Source organism: Larimichthys crocea, chromosome VI, assembly GCF_000972845.2.
Source record: "Larimichthys crocea isolate SSNF chromosome VI, L_crocea_2.0, whole genome shotgun sequence".
Taxonomy (NCBI): Eukaryota; Metazoa; Chordata; class Actinopteri; family Sciaenidae; genus Larimichthys; species Larimichthys crocea.
This window is the reverse complement of record NC_040016.1, coordinates 14,028,558-14,053,288: the sequence shown is the minus strand read 5'-3', so window position 1 is coordinate 14,053,288 and position 24,731 is coordinate 14,028,558. Positions and strand designations below refer to the sequence as shown.

General features: G+C 40.2%; 1 protein-coding gene across 1 annotated transcript; it reads left to right on the top strand.

Moving 5' to 3' along the window:
• Positions 1–4,873: 4,873 nt before the first annotated feature.
• Positions 4,874–14,761, top strand: dusp7 (dual specificity phosphatase 7). Its single transcript, XM_010746397.3, has 3 exons — positions 4,874–5,820; positions 7,518–7,946; positions 10,246–14,761. Exons 1-3 carry the CDS (start codon positions 5,412–5,414, stop codon positions 10,560–10,562), a joined length of 1,155 nt encoding a protein of 384 aa, XP_010744699.1. The 5' UTR covers positions 4,874–5,411; the 3' UTR covers positions 10,563–14,761.
• The last annotated feature ends 9,970 nt before the right edge of the window (positions 14,762–24,731 follow it).

The following is a 24,731-nucleotide window of genomic DNA, read 5'->3' as shown; positions in this document are numbered from 1 at the left end:
ACGGTCATATTTCTTTATGCAGCCTTATATTCCATTTCAATATGAGAATAATAAATCTGATTAAAACCCTGAAGAGCAGCGCAGTATGGAGGAGGGTAATTTCTTGACAGAGACTGGAAGTATTGTGAAACAGGAAAATGTGTGTACATAGACTATCTGAAAGCTCCTGTGCTTTCCAAAAAGACAGATTAAAGGCTGTTGATTCATGTACGAGCAAGTAGACTAACAATAGTGGATAAAGCTGTTGATGAGTTCATGTCTTTTGTTGTTCAGATCTTTACATGAGCTTATTTGTCTTGTTCTGCTTTTATTATGTAACTCGTCCTGCTCGGTACTGTAGGCCTACATCCAACATTTCTGAAGAATTAGAAACAGAAAATGTCTTTTTTCAATAAGTTTCTATATTTGAGCAAAAAACTAAAGTGGGTGGGAATCTTCTGGGGAAAAGGTGTACTTCTGGGCAGTTGTAGGGTTGTTTGGTTTGTTTGCACTGTCATACAAATCTGATCAAACCACACCGTCTGGGTGTGAGAGAGATTTTGAGTGTTAAACCTAAGCGACAACCTCCGAGGCTGAAAAAGTAAGTGCCAAAAGTCCTCAGTGACTCGGCCACTTCAGGCTGGCTCCAAAGGTGAGTCAATCTCTGTAAGCACCCATATTGAAATACAGAAAAATGGTTTTGGTCTCTACTGCTAATTGTGTGTGGGTCCATCACAGGTGGCTGGTTTCAGCAACCAGGCCTGCTTCAGCTCCACCCACGCTTCACGTCATGGCTCATTTTTGGATTAGGTAGGAGCAGGCAGAGTTAGGCACTGCCAAGAAGAGCAGAGCTACAACAGCAAGCTTCACAATGGCTCCTCACACATGTCACAGACACACGTGGTCCATATTTTATACAGTCTATGGTTAAACCCTATCCATCCATTATTTATAAGCACTGCGGGGTGCTGGTGCTCATTGAGTGAGAGGCATGGTTTACCGTGGACAGGTCACCAGTTCATTTCAGGACTGACACATAGAAACAAACAACCATTCATGCTCACATTCACACCTGCAGGCAATTTAGAGACACCAATTAACCGCCATGTTGTTGGACTGAATGAGAGAAAGCTGAGGAACCTACAGAGACATGGGAAGAACATACGAACACCACACAGAAAGGTCCCAGTCCCAGCCACAGACTCCCCAGTCACAGAACAGTCTCAGCTGGCTGGCAGGTTGAGGCGACAGTGCAGACCACTGCACCATTGTGCAATAAAAATGTAAGATTGTTTTGTTTTTCCAGGCTTGATTGTTGATTATTTAGTCATGTATTTTAAGGTTACACAGAAATCCGCAAGATCTGAAACCATGTTTTCAGAGGCTACAGGATCAGTTTGGTATTGTACTTCTATAAGAGTGTCTCAGGGTAGTCTATGTAGAAAAACCAAAAATATCATCATCATCATCAATCGAGCCAGAGATTCAAGATTATAACCATAGCAGCTAATGCAGCCTCGAAACCATGAATATTAAGAGAGCTGGATATGGTGGCACCACTCAACTTGTTCTTGTGGCCACTTGTGGTATTGCTAAGAACAAAAAAAACTTAAATAACAAACGAGATGATGACCGTTAAAAGTCTTTGGGTCAATGGGTCAAGTGACATCACTTGAATCATTTTATCGGTACTTTACGCTGTTCCCTTCTGGGAGATATGTCACAACTTTTCTTTTACGTATGCAATAGTATTTCCCAAGTCGTGTAAGCAGGTTTTGATGAGTAATATTTGTGAAGTTCCCCTATAAGGACCCTTTCACAGTGTGTGAATTTGAGCTGTCACAGTCACGGTTGTAAATCAAAAGCAGTGGTCTTAGATCATAATGAGACATATCCACCGAATACTGATTTAGAGGGAGCGTGACGACTCATTTACAAATCATCATCATCAGAATACAGCATGAAATGACAATACATAATACATAAAATATAAAACGAGCTAGCATGATGCTACCGATGATCGTATGTACGACGATGTTTTGTTTAATACTGAAGAGCAATTTGTAGACAAACGCACACACACTAGCTACACACTCTCTAAGAGAGCCTGTTGTTGTCCATGAAGGGAGTGGAAATACAAGAGCCCTAAAGTTTGTGTGTTTGTTTGTGTACTTGTGTGTATGCATGTATGTATGTGTTTGTGTTTTGTTAGTGAGTGTGTGTGTGTGTGTGTGTTTGTGCGTAAGTCACTGGCAGGGATAAAGAGCCATTGTCTGCAGCTGGTGCATCCCCCACTCCTCCTCTCTGCAGCTGTGAGGAAATCAAACGCTTCTCTTTTCCCCCTCGCTGCTTCTGTCACAACCTGCTGATGCCTTATTAGGTCATTCATGGTGAAACGTAGTGATGACCCAGTGATGGTTTGTGTAATGGAGCAGGTTCACCAGCACCATTCAGCTATTTTCAGAACAAAATCCCATATAACATTACCGGCATTAATCAGAGTTACAAACTTTATTAATACAGCAGCGTTCGAAAGGTTACAACGTGCTTTACATGAAAATCAAGATTAAAACTATTTAGCACTACAATTAAAAAAAGAAAATCTGGCAAATTAAAATACAGGGAATAAAATAGAATAAAACATGCAATAATGGAATACAATAAAAAAAAACATATTAAAATTGAGAAAAATCAATGATTTTGAAACATTTTTTAAAATAACTTTGAGTCTCGGGTTATTGGTCGTCTAAAACAACCACTACGAGGACGTCACCTTGTCAGCCTCAGCTTGTGCATTTTTCACTATTTTTTTTCTCCATATTTTCAGATCAAACAATTAATCAGTTAATCAGAAAATGACTTGATGATAAAATTGTCTTACCAAACAATTTATAGAAAAAGATACGAACAGGTTACCAGTTTGAGCTATAGTGGTGGATTCATTCTGATGTACACAAATCAACAGAAAGTGTCCACAGAGAACGCCAATGTACAAGATCCAGAGTTTTGCGCTACAACTCTGGCCCACAAACATTACTCAACGTGCATTAACGATCATAACTGAACAGGATAAAAAGGTAATCTCACCTGACCACAAGTTAACTACATTTAAGGTGGTTGATTTGTGGGCACATGGTCTCATGATTACAGATAATTAAGTTTGAAGAGTTTGGTCAACACTGCGTGGATAAACAGCAACGTTTGCATAGAAAGTACTGCTGACTGCTCATGAACAAGTAATGCAGGATTACTTCCTTGCAAGACAACATTTTTTAGCACTTTGGAGTTGTATCGCTTTTTTTTTTTTTTTTTTTTTTTCTTTTTTGGCCTGTATGGATCCAGTGTGAACAAAAGTATGTGAGTGTAAAAACGTACTGATGTTTCACTGTTTCTTAAATTGTTATCATGGTTTCTTCTTTTGTCCGCCTTGCTTTATAAAAGATGTGACTGTGTCAAATATGGGCAGCAAATATGGGAACATCTCTGTCACTTTGTGAAACACATCCACGATTACAGTATGGCACCCTAATCTGCTGACTGTAATCACACTTAAAATGAAAAATAAAGCAAGTTTACAAGTTTTATTCGGAACTTACCAGAAACAATGCATGCTACCAATTATTGACTGTAGGAGAAAAATAATTTTAGTAAAGACTGTTCAATAGAGTTAGGAAGTGGGGGGAGTTATTGCAGGTACCTATGGATCATTCAAATGTCCATTTTTCGGAGAAATTTAAGGACATGTTGGTTTACATGTTGAGATTAAAAGTTGATTCTTGGTCCTGGAAACAGTATTATTTTTTTTAAACAATCACACTTTGAGGTCATTTGGCAGTATAGTTGCTGACTGCAATCTCATCACTTCACCCTCACCTCCCGAGCCAGGTTTGGTTTTGTCCATTCTGGGCTACTGTAGAAACATGATGGTGCAACATGGTGACTCTACTGTATAAGAGGATCCTCAACACCTGTAGCTATAAAAAAGGTTCATTTTAAAGGTTCGGTGTGTAAGATTGGGGGTCTCTCTTTTCAAAATAAGGCAGACATGGAATATAATATCTATAACCATGTTTTCATACATATATAATCACCTGAAAATAAGAATCTTTTTTTGTGTTCCTTAAAAATTATTCAGTTCAATTCAATTTTATTTATATAGCGCCAAATCATAACAGCATAATAAAAGTTATCTCATGACACTTTCCATACAGAGCAGGTCTTTATAATATTATGTACAGAGACCCAAAAATTGCACCAAGAGCAAGCGCTTGGAAAAACATGGATGTGCAGCACCATTAAGATTTACTAAGTCAAACTTTTTCCAAGCGCTTGCTCTTGGGTCTTCTTACCTGGAGGCTGCCATGTTGACACAACATGTTTCTACAGTAGCCCCGAACAGACAAACTAAACACTGACTCTAGACACAGCCTTTCAAGTGCTGTTTCTCTTTTACACTAGCAAGGCCAGGGTGATGTGAGGAAGTTGCAATGCAGCAAACACACCACTAAATGCAACAGAATCCTACACACTGGACCTTTAAGGTAACAAAAATAAAAATGATTCTTATTTTCAGGTGATTATACACTAATGAAAACATAATTATGGAGATTTTATTCAATTTCTGCCCCTTAAGTCTTACAAACTGGACCTTTTAAATTAAAGTATTACGTCAAGAGTTAACTTTATTACAGACAATTTAAAAAGCTTGACTCATAGAAACAAATAAATCAATGGTTACATGGATGTGCAGCACCATTAAGATTTACCAAGTCAAATGCGTCATTCAAAGTTAGACTATATTGTAAAGACTATCAATGAATGGTTATGAATGTCATGCAAACGCTCCTGAGTCTCCAGCAGCTCTGCACCTTTAAATCTCTCCGCTCCTCCCTCTCCTCAATGACAAGCCCGCAGAGCCTCTTCAACGCATCCAGTGGAAATGACAAACCAGAGGCGCTCCGCGGGCCAGCATGTCAAACACTAACAGTAATCATGGGCTTTTAGCAACCGCAAGTCATCCTGAACTCACAACCTAAGACACTAACGAGGCATCTCTGGGACATTTTGTCGGTCTGGGGACGCGTCAAAGTTGGAGCGGACCTCGCCAAATGGACGTCGATGGACTGGAATGAAACCTCCACTTCTATCGGACTGAAGGAAGGAGGGAAACAAACCTCTGCATGTTCAAGTTTCCTGCTCCAACCAGAGGGGCATCTGTGCGTGCGTGTTGGATGTGGGTGCGTGTGTGGAAGTGTGTGTTGGGTGCGTGTGTGTGCGCGCCCCGCAGGACCAGCGGCGGCGGCGGTGGTGGCGGTGTTGGTGGTGGCCGCGGGAAGGGAAGTTTAGCGCCGTGATTTTTCTTCTTTCCATCTATTCCGCTGTGTTGTTTTTTTCATGTCGCACCAGGAGACAGGCGGATTAACGTTTCCCTGATGAAAATTAACCATCTGTGGAGAGGCTCTGTGATCGTGACTATGATGATGATGTCGAGTAAGAGCGTGGAGTGGCTGCAGGAGGAGCTGGAGTCCGGGGCCAGCTCTCTGCTGCTGCTGGACTGCAGACCCCATGAGCTGTACGAGTCCTCGCACATCGAGTCGGCCATCAACCTGGCCATCCCGGGCCTCATGCTCCGGAGGTTGAAGAAGGGTAACCTCCCAATCCGCTCCATTATCCCCAACAATGAGGACAAGGAGAAATTTGTCAAGCGGTGTAAGACGGATGTGGTGGTTCTTTACGACGAGGCGACCCCGGAGCGACAGGAGTCCGGGCTGGGGAGCTCCGTGCTGGGGCTGCTTCTGCAGAAACTGCGGGACGACGGGTGCAAGGCTTTTTATCTGGAGGGTAAGATCAGACACTGGTGGCTTTAAATCTGCAGGTTAATTCATAAAAATAAAAAAAACACACACACTCACTCCAGCAGCAGAAAGATGGATCATTTCACTTTGAGTTAATTAGATAAAGATGTCATCATTAAACATACAATTAATACTAACACATCAACATTAATCATGTTTATCTGACCTGGGATCATTTGATTAACATGTGTATTTATTGAATTTTGTCTCATGGTGTCTCATATTGGACAAAACGTTTGACATTTGGTCACATATGTGGCATTAATATGAGAATAAAACGTTATTAGAGATTAAGATTGTTTGTAGGGGGTCATTTTATCCACCGACTTCAGACTAAAGTTTATTTATTTATTGTCTCATAATGACCCAGCGTTACATTCGTCTGTTATTACAGAGAATATTGTTATTATCTCAACTATTATAACAGACTTATATTATAACTTCTCTTACTGCTGACATAAAGTATTTTGTTCATTATTTTAATTATTAGATCATAAACGTTTAATAGATAAGTCTTAAATCTATAGATCTGTCTTATGTGTTTTATATTAAATGGTGCAGAAATGGCCCCGCCATGTTGTGCTCCTTTAGGAAAAGACGTTTTTTTTATTTTTTTTATGAATGAAAAGAGAAACGAGGAGACGACGACGCACTCTGAATAATCCTCCAGCACAGAAATAAAACATTTTATCCTCATTTTTATAAACACACGGATATATATATATATATGTATGTATGTAAAGAACATGGCGACATTATAAGATATGGCTGTGTTTTGGTTTATTGGTGATCATAGAAATGTTTCAGTAGAGTCACAAGCCGAGCTGCCATTCACAAAAAGTCCACTGAGCTGAGTAGTGAGTGTCCTGCTATGCTGCTTCTCCTCAGGCCGCAGCTTTTCTCAATGGAGCACATCTGTCCGGCATGTTTGTTTAAACATAACCACATAAATGTCACCTTATTGTCACATCAATACATAATGTAGTAGTGCCTATATCATGGCAGAAAAGACAAGTTAAACACTATGTGGGATGTTTTCATCTTTGTGTGAGTGAATTAAAAAGGTATGTAAAGTCATTTTATTTGCATAGCCTCCACTACACCCCATCTGGAGACTGCTGAGCATGAAATGTAATTAGAAAATGAATTTACTGTGATATAATGCGTGTTTGATAGCTTATCATTATTTACCACCGTCACGTTTGTTTTTATTTTCAAGTTTTGTTCTGCACAGTTTAAAACATACTCGAAAACGACAAGGATGACAGAGGCAGAAAACCTGCTGGCCTTGTACTAAGTTTCCATTCACAATGTCGAAACACAAAATTAGCATGCCGAAAATAAAAATCATGTACCCCACAACCACGTTTACAAGTACCTCAGACTAAACTAAGACACCAATAATCCAAAAAAAATCCATATACCCATAATGTTTTTTATACATTCCACAAAAATGACACAATTTAAGTGGATTTGATAGTAACTAGTTTAATCATTGTTATTTTTTCTAACTGAATTTTATTTATCGAGTTATTTATTCACACCTGTTCCAAAAAAAAAAACCTAAAGGCTGTACACATTTTAGCCTGCCTGTGGTCTTACTCTAACAAATTCTTTATACCACCCAGTCATCTGATTTTCTTGGTTTTATCCTAAATTTGCCCCCTTTCTGCTCTTTTCCAGGGGGCTTCAACAAGTTCCAGTCGGAGTACCCCGAGCACTGCGAGACCAATCTGGACTGCTCCTGTCCCAGCAGCTCCCCGCCAGCTTCTGTCCTCGGCCTGGGAGGACTCCGCATCAGCTCAGACTGTTCAGACGGGGAATCTGACCGCGAGCCAGGCAGCGCAACAGAGTCGGAGGGCAGTCCGCTCCCCAACAACCAGCCAGCGTTTCCCGTCCAGATCCTGCCGTATCTTTACCTGGGCTGTGCCAAAGACTCCACCAATCTGGATGTGCTAAGCAAGTACAATATCAAGTACATCCTCAACGTGACGCCCAACCTGCCCAACATGTTCGAGCACGAAGGGGACTTCAAGTACAAACAGATCCCCATCTCTGATCACTGGAGCCAGAACCTCTCTCAGTTTTTCCCTGAGGCCATTTCATTCATTGGTAAGTAAAGGTGGAGAGAACTCCACATTATATTATGTTATGTTTTAGTTACAGTTACAGTGGGGTTTCAGTCTCATAAAATGTCAGAAAATAGAAGCAAATCTTCATATCTGAGGAGCTTGAACTATCAAATATTTGGAATTTTTGCTTAATTAAATAAATACACCATCATCAAAACTGTTGATGATGGTGTATTTTCTGTTAAATGACTAATAATTTTAGCTGTGTTTGTTATTAATGCTGCATGATTATTATACATATTTATATGTCAGAATATTAAAATGTTTGTGAAAAGTTTCCAGAGACCAAAGTAGTGTTGTCAGATTACTTATCCAACCAATCTTTCTTTCAAACTCTGAATATTTGAAGCACCAAAGCAGTTAACGCTAAATAAAAATAAAACTATCAACCGGTCAATAAATCAACGACCGACTTGAGCGTTAGATTTGTTGTTGATGTTAAGTCTGCCCTCCATTACTTTCTTTGTCTACATTTATTCTACATTTGAACACAAATCATTTCTGTCATATAATTTTGTGGACAAAATTAGTTGCAAATCATAAAAAAAATCTCTTTTAGTGAGCTGCGTTTGAACAGTGAGCTGTCTGTTTTACTGTTCTAATATGAATTCCCAAACATAGAGGAACGTTTTGAATAAAACATGGACGTAGATTCTTTGAGGATGGCATCATACTAAAGCCACAAGAACTTAAGCCCCCATCTCGTCTCATATTTTCAGTATTTCCCATCATTCCCATCATTCTTTGTGACTGCTTCCCGGATTAAATTCCCACTGTGATGAGTCAATGAGAACGTCTTTTCTAGATGAATGTCTCTGCTTAGGTGGGAGGAAGTGTAACATATGCCAGAGCACAGAGGTTGCTCCGTGCTGATGTTAAATGGTGCTGTCTGGCGGGCTGTAATGTGCAGGGATTACATCAAGTCTTTTTAGGAACAGCAGGGTAATTATGGGTAAAGGTGAGCCGCTCAGGCTGAAAAGGAGACCCAGATGTGACCTTGCTCTGTTCTGTTTCCTTAACTGTGGATTCCTTAAATATCTGGAATTACTGAATGAACGTGTTTCTTGATGTATTCAAGATTGTGGAGGGGGAACATGAGGATTTCTCCTGGTTCCTTTTATCGAGAAAGTGAGCACACATCACATCACAATTCGATTTGGCGTTTGGCTTGGCAGCCTGAGCTCGTGAGCCAACTGACCCCAATCCTAGAACAAGAGATGCAGGCAAAGAGAGTGAGGAGAGGCAGAGAGAGAGATAAAGGAGAGGATGAAAGGGAGCGTGAGCGAGAAAGAAAGGAAAGAGGCACTTTCACTCTAATGGCCTGTAGTGATGCGAGTGCAAAGGCTCGAAACTGATAGAAGTTGGATGGATGTAGCCCGTTAATAATGTAAGATGTTTGTTTTTATTCAGGTTTTCCTGAGAGCTAGAAAGCAGAATGAAATGTGGCTTTCTGGTGTCATTGAGAAAAGGAAATATATCACTTGAAGTAGGGCCGGTTGACTTTCAGTGAACTGAAATTAATTTTCCTAATGTAGTCGTAATTAAATACTAATAAAATATGCTATGTTACACCTGCGTTACACGTTTTCATTACATGTGAAGCTTTTAAGCCACAATGATTAAATGGTAATCATTAAATAAGTGGAACAAATTTAACATTTTTAGGTATTATTTCACACTGAAAACCTTCTGATGTATCAGACATCAGATCAAAGAGTGATATGGCGTCACTTTTTTTTTTTTTTTTAACTGGGCTGACTTCAAACCACTGAGAAAAAAACGGAAATGCAGAAATATGCCGCGTGAAACCGAAAATGTCCTCATTTTCAGGCAGGATCCCGTCGCTCATAGTAACAAGCTTATTGTGAACATAGGCTTTAAAAAATACTATTTTTAAATGCGATTTAGCATATTTATCATATTGTGTTATTCTGAAATGTTTTCGTCGTTTATTAGGATCCGTATTAGTTATTACTCTTCCTTGGCTCCATATTAAATTTTACAGTATAATCAACAGCAATATCAACCCTATAAAATCACATTAAACCAAACAAATGACATGTGAAAATGAAAACATTATTAAATCTCAATTCACAAAGAAATATTGTTGTATTATGATGTTGGTTTCCAACATATTATGCACTCCTACCTGAAAGGATTGGTTTTAAAGTAATTTGAAGGTGTATTACCGAAACAGGTTTTAACACTAATCTAATCCTCTTTTCCCCCTCTTCTCTTTTTCCCGTCCTCTCCACTCCCGTCGTCCTCCGCTACCTCAGACGAGGCGCGCTCCAAAAAGTGTGGCATCCTGGTGCACTGCCTGGCCGGGATCAGCCGGTCGGTGACCGTCACGGTGGCCTACCTGATGCAGAAGCTGAACCTGTCGCTTAACGACGCGTATGACTTCGTCAAGCGGAAAAAATCCAACATTTCCCCAAACTTCAATTTCATGGGCCAACTCCTGGACTTTGAGCGGACGCTGGGACTCAACAGCCCCTGCGACAACCGCTCGACCTCCCCGCCGCACGACCAGCTCTTCTTCACCACCCCGACCAATCACAACGTGTTTCAACTGGACACACTGGAGTCCACATGAAAATTAGACATGGAGACTGTCCCTTTTTATGGAGAGGGGGGTCGAGGTGTTGTTGTTACCATGGCAACAAGCGGCTGCACTGGAGGCCAGCAGCCAGTTTTAATGAATGTTTTAGCCTCCCGGTGGCTCGTTGTCTGAGAGCCTGGCTACAGAGCAACGGTGGAGGGACAGGGGAAGTTACAGATGCCACGTTGAAAGGGGGAAAAGGGAGGGTTTTTTTGAAACCCAGAACTGACAGACGGGTTTTTACGATGGCGTCCTCCTCGGATTTGATTGAAATCGAGGGAGGAAGAACCCCTATCGACTTGTCTTGTAACGTGGAGACTTAACTGACTGAGAAACTGAGCGAAAGGCGGCATCAGGACAGACAGCTTCATACAAAGATAGGAACATGGAAAAATCTACAGCGCTCGATTTATGAGACAACAACATCCTCTCTGTCTTTCTGTCTCGGCTCTTGAGCTGAGCTGACTGGTGCCAAGTGGAGAATCTGGGATTTACTTGTAGGAAATCTCGCTCTACTGAATGTAGAGTTTTATAAACCAAGGAATACACACACACACACACACACACACACACACACACAAAGTATGTATGTTTGTACTGTACTGTATGTTAACGTACATAGCAGAAAACGTATGGGCAGTCCGTAACAAATTCAGTATGTCTATATGCATTTTTGTATATTTTTGTGTACATTTACGCACAAATCTATACCTTATATAAATATATACGCATAGAAATCATATCTATCCAATCCATTAATGGCTTAAGAGAATGTAAAACTAAAGAAGGGGGATGGTTGTGGTGACGCCAACAAAAAGGAACGTTGTTGTGATATTCCGAGTTGTCCTCTTTTTTTTCTTTCTTTTTTTTTCTTTTTTTTGAAGTTTCGTTTTTCTTTTAGGTTTGTAATGACCTAATGCAGTTTGCACAGTGGTGTAGCCATTGACTTGTTGGCACTTGGAGCCAGTGCTTGAAAGCAGGCAGATAAAGAGACATTCAGAGAAGACGAGCGGAGAGGAGAGGCCAGTCCCAGGCTGCGACGAGTCCCAACAGCTGCACAGTGGAGTGGGGAGGGAGCAGGAACTCGGGCCCTGAAGCAAAGGTTTGGGTTAGGGCATGGAGGGTTAGGACTTATCAGTTGAATCGTGGTTGGGTAGATTTGATATTTGGCCAACTGTTTTCAACTTCAAGTTCCAAGTTCCTACTTCCTTCCCCTTATGACTGTTTAACGAATTGCCTAACAAGAAGTACCGGTTGTTTCCACCAGCTGTTTTGATTATTTCAGTTGTTTCATTTCAGTCTGATGTGGTTCATTGCAACCTCTAACAGCTCTGACTTTTGTACTTTGAGGTAGAGACTTGAATGAGAGGTTGGGGGATGCTAAAGCAGTGTTAACATCTTTTTGGGCAGCTTATCTTGGCAACCTTGGGCAAGGAAGTGCCTCAACACTCTTGTATTATCTTACTCCTCCTTTCGCCTAAGAGGAAGTTGTTCATTTGTAGTCCTGTCTTTGGTTCCTTTTAGGTACAAATTTGTCAATAAAAGGACTGCATGACAAGGGGGCTGTGATTATGGTTGGATTATAGTGTTGTGAACTGGGACTGGCCTCAACTACAGACTGCACTTAGCTACTTAAATAGCGCCACGTCCCTTAACTGCATTGGAGAAAGCGGAAAGAAGGTCTTTCTGTAAAGGGATCACCCGTTTTGTCAAAGAAAAGTTTGTCTGAGTTGATTCACCCTTAAGCCTTGGGTATATTATATGAAAGATATATTGAACACAAATTTATATAAATAAATAAATATAAATATATATATTATTTTGTATACCTGAGCATGCTGTGGTACTGTATGCTCTCTAACATTACATAACCACAGGTTGGATGTTGCTTTACCAGGTGGGAAGTTGGTCGATGGGGACCGTTTTTTTAACTGCTGTTGCTGCTGAAAACAGCGGTACACAGCATGTAGTTAAGGAGTTTTCTTAGACCCTGTTCACATCTGAAACACCTTAAAAAGAAAGACGTCTGCTGCAGTAGTTGTCAGTAGGTTTCTTCCTATGAGTGGAACAACACTGCAGCAACAACTTGGACTATTGGCAGCGTCTGTACTGTAGCTACATTGGGTGTCATGCAAGAACATTTTAATCTGATTCAGCTTGTAGCAGCACAAACGTTGTTGTGAATCACTCGTTTTAACTTGATTAGTACCTTATATTCATGAGTGTAATCAACGCCCTAATATGTGGGCAGGCTTCATTCAAAAAAATATGACGTGAAGTAAAGAGATAAACAAATCATGAAACGAAACCAGTGGGCCTAAAAACACAGAGGCAGTTGTTGGAGTGTGAATCTGTCTACAGAAAAAACACTCTTGCTGTTGTAATAAATTGGCAGCCATGATGTCCATCACACAGTGAGCAGAATTACTTTATTTATTTTAATTAAAGTTTGGAATTTCATATTCATAAAGCACTTAAATTGTTTTTTCCCCCTGAGGAGAAAGAAAGGACTATCTGCTCACAACCACTGCTCATTCACAAGTTGCGATTTTAGAAAAATATTAAATAATGCACAGCCACAAAAGCTCTGTGGGATAGATGCTTGACTAGAGTCACAGCTCCTTTTTAGTTTTTTCTTTTATTTGTGACATTTTCAACCAACTTCTTCCTCAGGCCTGGAGTTGGTGTAAATGTCACAAATAAAAGAAGAATGGACACTTCTTCTTGCATGGGTCCCGTTATTAATGGCAAACTACAGGAATTTGTTTTGAAAGCGATGATGTGGACGGGGTCTACACAGGAAACAATGGACTGGGTTTCAGAGGGGACAGCAGTTGAATCTGAACAGGGTTGGTTTTAGCTGGCCTTATATAATCTTTCTAACTTGTTTCTAATGCTGACTGTTCAATACTCTTTATATCTCACTTTAGAAAAACATTGTATAAAAAAAAAACAAAAAACATTTCTTTATCTGTTATTTGAATCAGAACATGGTAATAACGGACAGCGAGCTGTCTTTTTGCCGTAACGGGTCACACAAGGTCCTCTTTGTTACTCTGCAATATATCAAAACACCTTTTTGCAGTATTTTGTAGATCCAAGACGTCAACGTTTTTAAAATCTTCTTCTTTTGTACTATATCTATTCTGTATAATTATACAAGATCCAGCTCGATTATGGCTCTTGTGGACTGAAGTAACATTTCACCTGGGGTGTCCAAAATGTCGGGCTTACGTGCCCTTTACCAACCTGAAAGAGGCCCTCACTAACACACACGCACGCAGACACTGCGTCACACGGTCAGAGCTGTGGTTCAGCATGCCAGTTATGTTTCACAATAGACGATTACACCACCCGGCTTTAATAATTACATGGTCTTTTTCCGTCTTGTTTTGATATGATGTGCTCTATGCTATTCCTGTGGCCTTTCAATATGAATATATATCTAAGTATATATATGTTATGAATTTATATGCAAAAGTTCCTCTCCTATTATTATAGCATCAGAGATGAAGATAATACTACCATGCCTGAATGGACTTCCCTTGTCTGTAGTCATATCCCACTTAACAATAAGAAAAACCTTTGAGGACTTGATCACTTGCACCCTAGGATTGAAATATATTTCAGTACGGAGCTTTTCTATTTAAAAAAGAATATGGTTGATTTCAAGCTGCTTTCTTGTGTTTTTGTGTCTTTGTAACAATGAAAGAGAAATCAAATCTTTTTCTCTGTTTGTAAATTTGCCAGATCACGGGAACGGCCGTTTCTGTGTCCTTAAAACTTGTAGCTACATCTGGGTGAGAATGTGTTCGGGAGGGAAAGACGTGAATGAGCGTGAGAGCGGTGGACGGCGTTGAATACAAAGTGAAAGAAAAAGTAAATGATTTTAAAAATGTTACCTCAGTGAGGAATTTTTCAGGGATTTTTTTGACAATACATCTTGCATCGTGTTACAGCTTAAAACACACGTTGAATAGCTGTTTTGTATTGTGCTGTAAACGGTTTTTAAAAAAAAGAAAAAAAGATGCAATCTGTCTGTGTGTGAAAAACAAGGGGGATGTTAACCAGGGCAGTTTCACTTTTCTGTCTACTGAAGGAAATACGATTGACCCTATGTATTGTACAGTATATTGAAACAACACAAGACATGTTTATACCACAAATAAATATTGAAATATTTTTTTCTTTAACACGTTTCCTATTTATTTCTTACCACATTCAAATCTCTTAGTAGGAGTTAGAATGAATGTAGAAGAAATATTTTGATTGACATAGTATTATATTATTCACGGTGGTGAAGTGGTTAGCACTGCCGCCCCACATTAAGAAGTTTCTCGTTCCAACCCAGGAGAGTCTGGCTCTCTCCGGGTACTCTCCTAGTCATTGATGACTCTCAATTGCCCGTAAGTGAGTGTGTATGGTTGTTTGTCTGTGTCGGCCCTGTGATGAACTGGCGACTCATCCAGGGTTTACCCTCTTGCCCGTGTCAGCTTTGACCGAAAATAGATGGATATTATACAGGTTACAATGTAACCTGCAGTATTTGTTGTACTGTAATAGTTCCCAACCTGAGATAAATATTATGGTTGTGAGATTATTAGCAACAGAAATAAAGCAGTTCAGTATACTTCTACTCCACAAAATTATGTTTATTTAGACTTAACTCTTATTATTTACCGAACTCTTGTGAATTACTGGATAATTTTACTGGTTAAGTCCATCCATACATCCATTATCTGTAACCGTTTATCCTCATCAGGGCCACGGTAGGGCTGGAGCCTATTTCAGCTGACTTTGGTAACTGAGGCGGGAAACACCCAAGTTACCAGCTTAGATATCGCAGGGCACAGAGAAACAAACAACATGGTTAAGTCTATATAAATTATTCAAATGACAAAAAATAGGGGGAAAAACACTTTGGTTGAACTAGTTACAACCAGTAGACCTACAGGCTGCTGGGATGGTTGAGAAGCACTGCTGTAATGAACATTTTGGACAGTTCATATGATTTCACACGTTACACATGAAGCTACAGTCAGCAGACGCTGAGCTTAGCACAAAGATAAATGTATTGGGTTTTTCTACAGGCTTCTGCTTTTCAATGCTACATAAGGGAACTTAAAATGAAGTGCCTGACTCGATGACCAAAAACCCTTTCTGAAGAAGAAGAAGTGTTCGGAACAACACTGTAGCAACTGTTTGTTTCTTTTTGTTTTTTGGTTTTGCTATGCCTAAGACTTCCCCTCATCGTCTTCTATAGTCACACACACACACAGGGTTTGTATTACTGCATCTTTGCTGTGGTTTCTAAAGTCTGTGACGGTTACATATCCGATTGCTTAAACCGAAACTGCCACTTCCCTTCCTCATACACCGTGTGTGTGTTTTTTTATGTGTGGTAAAGAAAGAACATGTTATTTGTTCACCATGAAAAAAAAAAACTTGAAAAACACAACCCATCTCTTTGATCACAATCTGACGAGAAGTTTGATGAGAAGATTGATACTACTATTGTATGTACGCTAAATAACTATTTTAACTTAAGACTGGAAGAAGGAGGAAACAGATAATCCGGCTCTGTCAAAAGGTAACACGTATACAAAAAACAAAGTGTAAAAATGTTGTTACGGTTTTATGGGTCATTATGTGTCTCAGCCGGTTGCCTGGCAACTGCTCTTAGCCAAAAAATAGTCGACACGTAACACCCAGGAAGCGAACTGCCGTTTTTACATTGAAGTTTTTGTACGAAAGAAGCAAGACCAAACATATTAATAATAATAATAATAATTAAAGAGTTTCTTCTGGTTTTGTTACCTTTGGACAGAGCCAGGCTAGCTGTTTTCACTTGTTTCCAGTCTTTATGCTAAGCTAAGCGTAGGTATGGAGCTTTATTGTGCCATACTTACATGTATCCATTAACTGTGCCCCCACATGACCTAAACTGTCTTTCCTATCCACTCAGCTAGCAGGTAATAATGGCATATGTGCGCATGAAAGCTGACAGTGAGGGAGAGAGAAAGAGAATCAGCAAAGTGAGGAGGCGAGAAGGAGTGTTGGTGGAAAAGGAGCATCTTAAAGACAGCGCTGTGAGCCGAGCCGAGCCGTGCCGAGCTGAGCCAGCTATAAATATCTCCCCCTCTTCTCCCCTGGTCTCCTCCAGTGTTGCTCTAGCTTCTCATCCCTCCTTCTACAATGGCTCTGGTTCATTTCCGCTATCCCTTCCTCCACCGTTGCACCATCAAGTGAGTCATTCACCTCATGGTAATTCAGACAGGATATTACAGTGACAGCAGAGGTGAAATAACGGAAATGAAGGCCCCACCCTGTTTGAGGAGATGGGGGACAGGATGATCGACATTACCAACTGATTACTTTCTGGTTTCCTGGCAACATGATGACAGGGTTTCCCTCATGCCCATCATCATCATGACATGTTCATGTAACAGGAAATGTTTCCCGCTCATAATTTCTAGTAATTAAAACTAGATGAGAGTTCATCATAAATGGGGGTAGTTAAAGGAATTAATCAACAGCTCAGTGACATTTCCGGTGTTGTCTTTTCGACTGAAGCCCACTGAAAACGTGTTTCGCACTGCTTGCTAATGAAGATGCTTCACCCTGGTACCCAGAACAGCACATTTCTGGTTGCTGTTCACAAGTTGACAGCTAATTTTGGCTCCAACAAATCCTGTTTCCCGACAATGTATCAGGTGTTGGTGTGGGTGTAGGTGTATGACAGGCTCAGCATTGCTTACATCAAAATGTTATGTACTCTAAGAAATGTACATCGACCTGAGTGCGTCACTCATTTACGTCTGTACATGTTATGTGTTCCAAGAAGATATAAAGGGAAGAGTAGGAGTACAAGTGTAGCCAATGTGTTGAGATAGCTTGACATGTTAATGAGCTGTCATGGTTAAAATTATGTAAAAGTATAGTGTTGAACCACGGACAAGTCTCCAATTTGAACCGTCAGCCCAGATCAGCTTTTAAAGGGGAACAATTTTACACATCAAAGTATGATTCCAGGTCACAAGGAGGGCTATAAGTTGCCTCAAGTGATATCACTTGGATCTGTGTCGACTGGGTCTGAAGAGTTGAAAAATAAAACAAAATCTTGGGGTTTGGAGTTAGAAAGAAGTAAACTCACCAGATGTCTATAGCCCACTCCGCATCTCAGCTTGAGGTTTAGCAGCTCAAGGCTACATTGGCTACGCCAACAGCAACCGACCTCAGCGGTCATGTTGCATTGTAAGTGATGAAGGCTCAAGGTTTTGGCATTGAAAAGGAATGTGTGCAATAAAAACAACGATATCTCGGGTTCTGCTACATCAGTTTGGGACCTTTTCCTGCATCGTCAGTCTTGCAGTGTTATAGGAGTGTAAAGCTAAATCGACTAAATCGTACTCTTACTTGTAGCCTCAAGTCTCGGGTCAGGTTCAGTTCTCATATTTAGTCATGTTCAGCCTGGGTCAGATCTCTAAGATATGGGAAATATGGGCAGAAATATGAGCTTGATTGGGTCTCAGCTTTAGGCGCCTGCACCAACATTTTTCTCAGACACTACTGCCCCACATCCTGTCAGCAAGAAAATCTGTACATTTAATAGCCCTATTGTTGAATAAGCATACAAACATTTCAGAGAAATTATTAACATTACTGCAGTGACGGAGAGATCAGATAGGGAAGTTATTTGGTTATAAATAAATAACTCGTTGGCAGCAGAAAAAAGCAATCTTCTCAATGGTCATGCCATTTCTAAGAAGCGATTTCCACACTGTACAATGAGGGCTATAAAAGCTGTAAAACAAGAGTATACAACATTGCTGACAGTCAAATTGCATCAACCAAACATGGACGCGATCCCAGGGCGAGTTAAGGGTCACAGCCGAAACAACTCAACACTTCCTCTTGTAGAGAAACTGCAAGTACCAGCACACCCTGGACAGAAAATGATTTACCGGACAAGAAATATGTCTTTAAAACATTAAGTAGATATTTGTTAGTGCTGTCTGTTTGCAGCATTAACCCAAAACTTGATTTTCTCGATGAGACAAGCTGTCATTATGCTGCCTTGAATGCAGCGCAGACTTATTCCAGTAATGGCCCTGCCTCCATCTTCTTTTAATGAGATTCTCCTCATGCTCTCTGTCTGATTGACAGAAGTGAAACTCATGCAGATAAATTACATCTGACACAGTCATGACATTGACAAACAAGAGGAGCTCAGGTCTGGCTACTTTTACGAAAGCTCCACTTTTGCCGGCTCCTTTAATGGGTTCAAATAATTACAGTAAATAGCTGCTACGGCTGCTGCTGCTGCTGCTGCTGCATTACTTAGGTGAGCACTGTCCTCCCACTGTGAGTGGTACTGTACTGTGATGCACTGTACTCTCTCTGCTCTCTTTTACAGTTATATAAAGAACCAGTGCAGCACTCTCTCCGGCAACGCACCACTTCAAGAGCATAATGAGGGACGATCTGGGAGGGAGGGACGGAGGGAGGGAGGGAGGGAGGATGAGAGGGGTGAATAAAGGAGAGATGTTCATGTTTCATCATGTTGAAACCGGCATACCTGTAAAATGGAAACTTTAAAACCGGTATGAACGCAGACAAAGCTGGCGAGCAGAGACAGATACAGGACCTATCACTCATCTCTAGTTTCAATTCTGCTATGTGTTCGTTATGTGTCACTGGATGTAAAATATTATTATGTCTAATTTTCCTTTTTCTTGTTAAAAGCATCAGCTCATGTTATTCACGTCTTTTCTGTCACTACTATTGTCGTTTCTTAGAGCCAATGCATATTGCACACCGATTTAACAGAATCTACGGCACACCTGGTGAACAATAATTGCCCTGTTCACACCCCATCATTGTGCACAGGGACTCCTACACGAATTACAGTCATGTTTTCGGGTCACAAATCGTGAATGTTTTGATTCAGCTGTGATATCTGTTTCTATTTGTTCTCCCAAAACACAAATTAAAGCCTCGTTAAAGAGTAAAAAATAAGCAAGAGAAAGAAAAAAAGGAAGGGAGAGAAAAGTGAGAGCAAGCATAACAATTAAATTAAATGTAGACCAAAATAATTTAATTGTTTCTTAACTCATAGTGTATATACATATACAGATAAAACTCTACAGCAACACTCTCGACTCTTAGCTGAAATGCTTACACGTCAGGTGTCGAACACTTCCACAGCAGGTGATAAAGCGTTGTCAGCTGTGTATTTTGGCAAGCGCCTTGAAGACTATGTTTACACCATGCCTAATTTTTACATCTGGTAACTAGTGAGACAGACAAATCCAGCATCCCAAATCATAAATTTATGGGCATGACGTCAGCTAACAAAAGTCAACATAAATACAGGTTAATTATTCTATTAATCAGTCAGAGTTTATTTGTACAGCTGTACCTTAAGCTATGTTGCGTAATCACAGAGAAAGTTACAGACAGTGCTGTCACTCAGCCTCCACCTGTGACTGTGCCACTGATGGACACAGGCAGTTTCTCAATGGAATGACAAAATAAATTCATTTTAAGATTATACACTGCGGAGGCCAGTTTGTAAAAGCTTGTTGGTTGAGAATAATCTCTGTAAAAGGCGGTGTTGTACTCAAGATTGGTCAAGACCACTTTTTGAATTTCTTGGTCTCGTCTTGGAATCAACTAGACAAAGACAAAAAGGACTTTATTTTAAAACCAACCAAGAACACAACTGCATGGATATTAGAAAACTTCCTGTGCATTGTCTGATTTATTTGTTAACATCACTACTGTGATATGATGTAAAACTTCCTGCTTCGAATGCAACAAATAACTTGACTAATTTTTCGAATTAGAAATTTTTGTTTCTGCTAACGACTGTTTGTCCGTTTGTCTGATCAACCCTCCCAGACCCCTTGACACGCACTACAAGAAAGCAAGCGTGGGAAACAGAGGAAGAAGCTGTGACTGTCAGGGAGGAGATGTCAGCCAAATGTTCTGTAATAAAACTTGGCTACCTAAACCAAAAAGAGTTCATCTGCAAAACAGCATCCAAAAGAAAACAGTATTTTTTTCAATGCTTATGAATACGGCAATTAGAAAGGAACCATTTTAAAGAGATGTTGGTAAGAGACGCTACCACCACTGGCATCTCTTTACCTCTCACCCAAATATATCTGGTCTTGGTCTTGACTTGCTCTCAACCCCCTAAACTCTTGTCTATGTCTCGGCCTATCTGTACCTATGCCTACCTGTATATGAAAGCAGAAAAAGAGAAAAGAAAAAGACAAACTGGCTTAGCATGTGTGGATATGGTACTGTCATGGTTATACTTGTTTAGCTGTTTCTTTACATGTGTCTTTGTGCTTTCCCCTCTCCTTTTTCTGTTTTCTCCCTGGCAGTCTGTATGTTGCAGAGGGCGTGGCTGCTCTCAGCACCATGGCACACCTGTGTCTCATCCAGTAATCACTGCTTCTATAAAATCCTGGTCAAGGTGAGCCAGATTATCCTGTACCTGCAAGCTTTGCAGTACCTTTGAATAGTTTTGGGGTTGTTGTTTTTTTTTTAGACATGGAGACTAATCCATGTTTTTCCCTGTGTGTAGTTCTCTGGTGTGCCTCGCATTTGTTCAGCCAGTGATTCCTCTGATCTGCCTGCTTCACTTTACCTGCAACACCAGCTAACCTTCAGCCACCACTCCATGCCTTGAAACAAGAATAAAAATAATAATAAATAATTAAAAAAATGTAAATAAAAAAAAATCACAAACGGTAAAGTGTCCTTTAGAGAGATGCCAGTAGTGTGATGACTAAACATTGTGAATAAACACAAAGTAAATCAGCATTTCTATAAACTTTGACTTGTGGCTGGAGACCACAATAAAACAGAAGATGTACGTTTAAAAATCATCAGTCTTGAAGGCTTCAACTGAAGTGAAGGGAAAATAGAGCAAAGTGTAATGCGACCATACCTTTAAACCAACAGGTCAGCCTTTATCTGCAAGCAGTTGACCTCAGTATTTAAGGGGAACTTGTTTGAGACGGTAAACAATACAATGATGAGCCTTTATGGGTATTGGGTCATAGTCCCAGTACAGGACCGACTTTATAGAGCCATTCTCAAGAGTACAGCTGGTACATTTCCATTCCAACCAAACATTACAGCCACCAATTACAGTCATCTGCACATCTTTAACCATAAAAAGGGGGAAAGCAGTAAAAATCAGCTGTATACGCTCTCAGGTCAGAGACACATGGTTAAAAAATGCTTGTTTGACAAGAGCAAATGGAGAATACACACCTTGTCGGTTCACCTGCTGGCTCATTAAACACACTTTGAACTTAACAAATCGCTGACATCACCTCAAACACAGTGACTGCTGCCAAAACGACAAGACAAAACAAGAAAAATAGATAATGAAAGCCAACCAACAGAATGTGGCATTTTTACGTAGAGCAGTTTCACTGAGGCCAAATATGGTTAAACACAGGCCACAACAAAATCCAGATACTTTTAGGCGATGATCTCAGACAGTGTGTGTGTGCGTCTGTGACGTCTCCTGTATATAGCATGTGCATTGGCAGCCACATATGTGCCTACGTGAGTGTGTTGACTTTGATCCCGTCCTTGTTGAGCAAACATTTTTAGAGTTTGTTATCTCTTTGCCCCGTGTGACGTTAACAAATGGGTCACTGTCGTGTTTATTTAATTCTCATAATGTTGAATGTGTTTCTGATCACTTTCATGGTCAAATATATACTTTTCAATAACTCCAGCTGCTATTCAACTACAATATTGCATTATTTGGTGATTAAAACCACATATTTGTTGCTGTTGATACATGATACACAAGTATAAATCATGTGTAGTTTGTTGTTTTTCACCCAACAACTGACTTACAGAGTCTCTCTACTGAAACTTCTTTACAAATTCCAGCCAGAGAAATATGTGATTCAGTGTAAAGTCTGGCACAAAAAGTGATAAAGATAAAGTCATGACAACCTCCTTTACGAGAGCTTTAACCTTCATCCTCTCTGTCTTTCTTTCTTTTTTCTTTTTCCACTAAATGTTCACCGTTCTCTTCCTCTTATTGTATTTCAATCTTCTTTCGTTTTCTTTAACATTTTCTCTCACTTTGACCTGATACGTATTTCTCCATCCTCCACCTCACCTCCACCCCTCATCCCATGTCCGGTGGAACGTGACTCCAGACACCGGTGACGTGCTCACCGGCCTAATAAAGTGTGGCGTACATCCACTCACAAGTTAAACAGTAACAACAAGTGATTACGACACTACAGTCAGACCACAGTCTAAATTATAGCAACCAGGTCTGGGAATCATAAACCAGTGTCATAAAGAAGTTTTACTTGAGCAACATGAGAAAAAAATTAAAATCATTTATCCTCATCAGGGTCACAGCTGATTTAGGGAGAGAGGCAGGGTACTCCCTGGACAAGTCAACATAAAAATGACTTACAATCTAAATATTTTTCATGTCAAACAGCCTGAAAAAGAGACTTTAACTTAACTGTAGATGTGTTTTAATGCAAAGTTTCTTGTTTTGTCATTAGGTTGAGTTGACATTCTCAACATTATTGTTAAAATTTCTTCTGCCTTGAGTTTGATGTGGACATAATTTATGGTTTGTTTGACAGATCACTTCTGGTTTGGTTTGCTGCTGAGGACAGATGATTCTGACTTGCACACAATTTGCATAATTTTATGGTGATATTGTTGTACTATATAACATAAATTCAAGAAGTGCCCTTCCTCCACTGCCATTTTGGACTTTATTTATAGGGTGGCAGCCCACACGCTGTTGGCCTGGTTTTTCTTCTTTTTTGTCAGCCCACAGCGTTCACCCGTTCACATCCTTTCACTCATGTTGTAACAGCATATGTCCAATCATTTTTCGACCAACAGGTAATATGCGCCCATAAAATAATCAGTAATTAGACGTGCTCTCTACTCTGGCTCTCATGAATGATGAATGAAATGCTGTGGTGTGCTCCCCAGAGTCGGATTAGTACACCATTAGCACGTTGACTCCTTTAAATTGCCTGATCGTCTTGGGAGCGCCTTACTGGTGTTAGACCATCTCAGCGCTCGTCTCTTCACCCCGGCTGCTCCTCTGAGACAAACGGTTAGATCAGACATTATTGCCGGATGTGAGACAGGGACCAGACACTCACAGGGATGAGCCTCTGCATCAAGATGATCTCTGCCTCTGGAATAATGGCCGCATTTGTATGCTGCTCAAATATCAGGCCATAAAAGCTTAAAGGATTCAGAGAAAACTATGCATTCACGTCCTGGGATTAATTCAGAGGACATCAACCGTGGTCAGGTGACATCATAAATGTGACATGATGTATCCTCTCAATTTATGGTTTGTTTTGTTACACTGTAAACAGATAATGTAAACAAGAGACTCTTTTTCTCTTGCATATCTGACAGAGAAGCCGACAGAGAACACACAGCTGGGCGCTGTTGTTCTTAAAAAAAGTTACTCAAACAGGATTAAATAGGCTATTTTTGGGGACTATTTTGAGCAGTGGATTAATACAGCAAGTGGGTGTTTACAGAAGCAGGATGGTGGGATCAATATATTGTTGCTTTGGTCATAGATAGATAGATAGATAGATAGATAGATAGATAGATAGATAGATAGATAGATAGATAGATAGATAGATAGATGACTTTATTCATCCACAAAGAGAAACTAGGTCGTCATAACAGTCCGGTATATTTGAATACAATAAAAATACAATAGAATTAAATAGAGATAGTAAAAATAAAAACACAGAATAGGACAAGGACACTTAAAAAAACACAAGATAAATAGGTAGCTACGGTGCAGTGGCAAGATGATGGTAATAGTACTGATGAATTGTAGCAGGCTTTGCTGCCACCATGGCTCCCCCGGCACAGTTACAGGCACGACAGTTCAAATAGATAGAGATCATTTTACTGACACTTTGCAGACACACAAATGAATGCAGAAAATAAATGTCTTTCATGCGTGTCTGGCTGCCCAGCATCTTCTGTGCATGTTCTTCAGATATACTCTGTAACAGAAGGTTAAACTCAGAACGGTGGGTGCATCCGCCTGGCTTCTGTCTGTCTGTCTGCTGCACCAGTGTCCAGCTCGCTCTCTCTCTCTCCTGC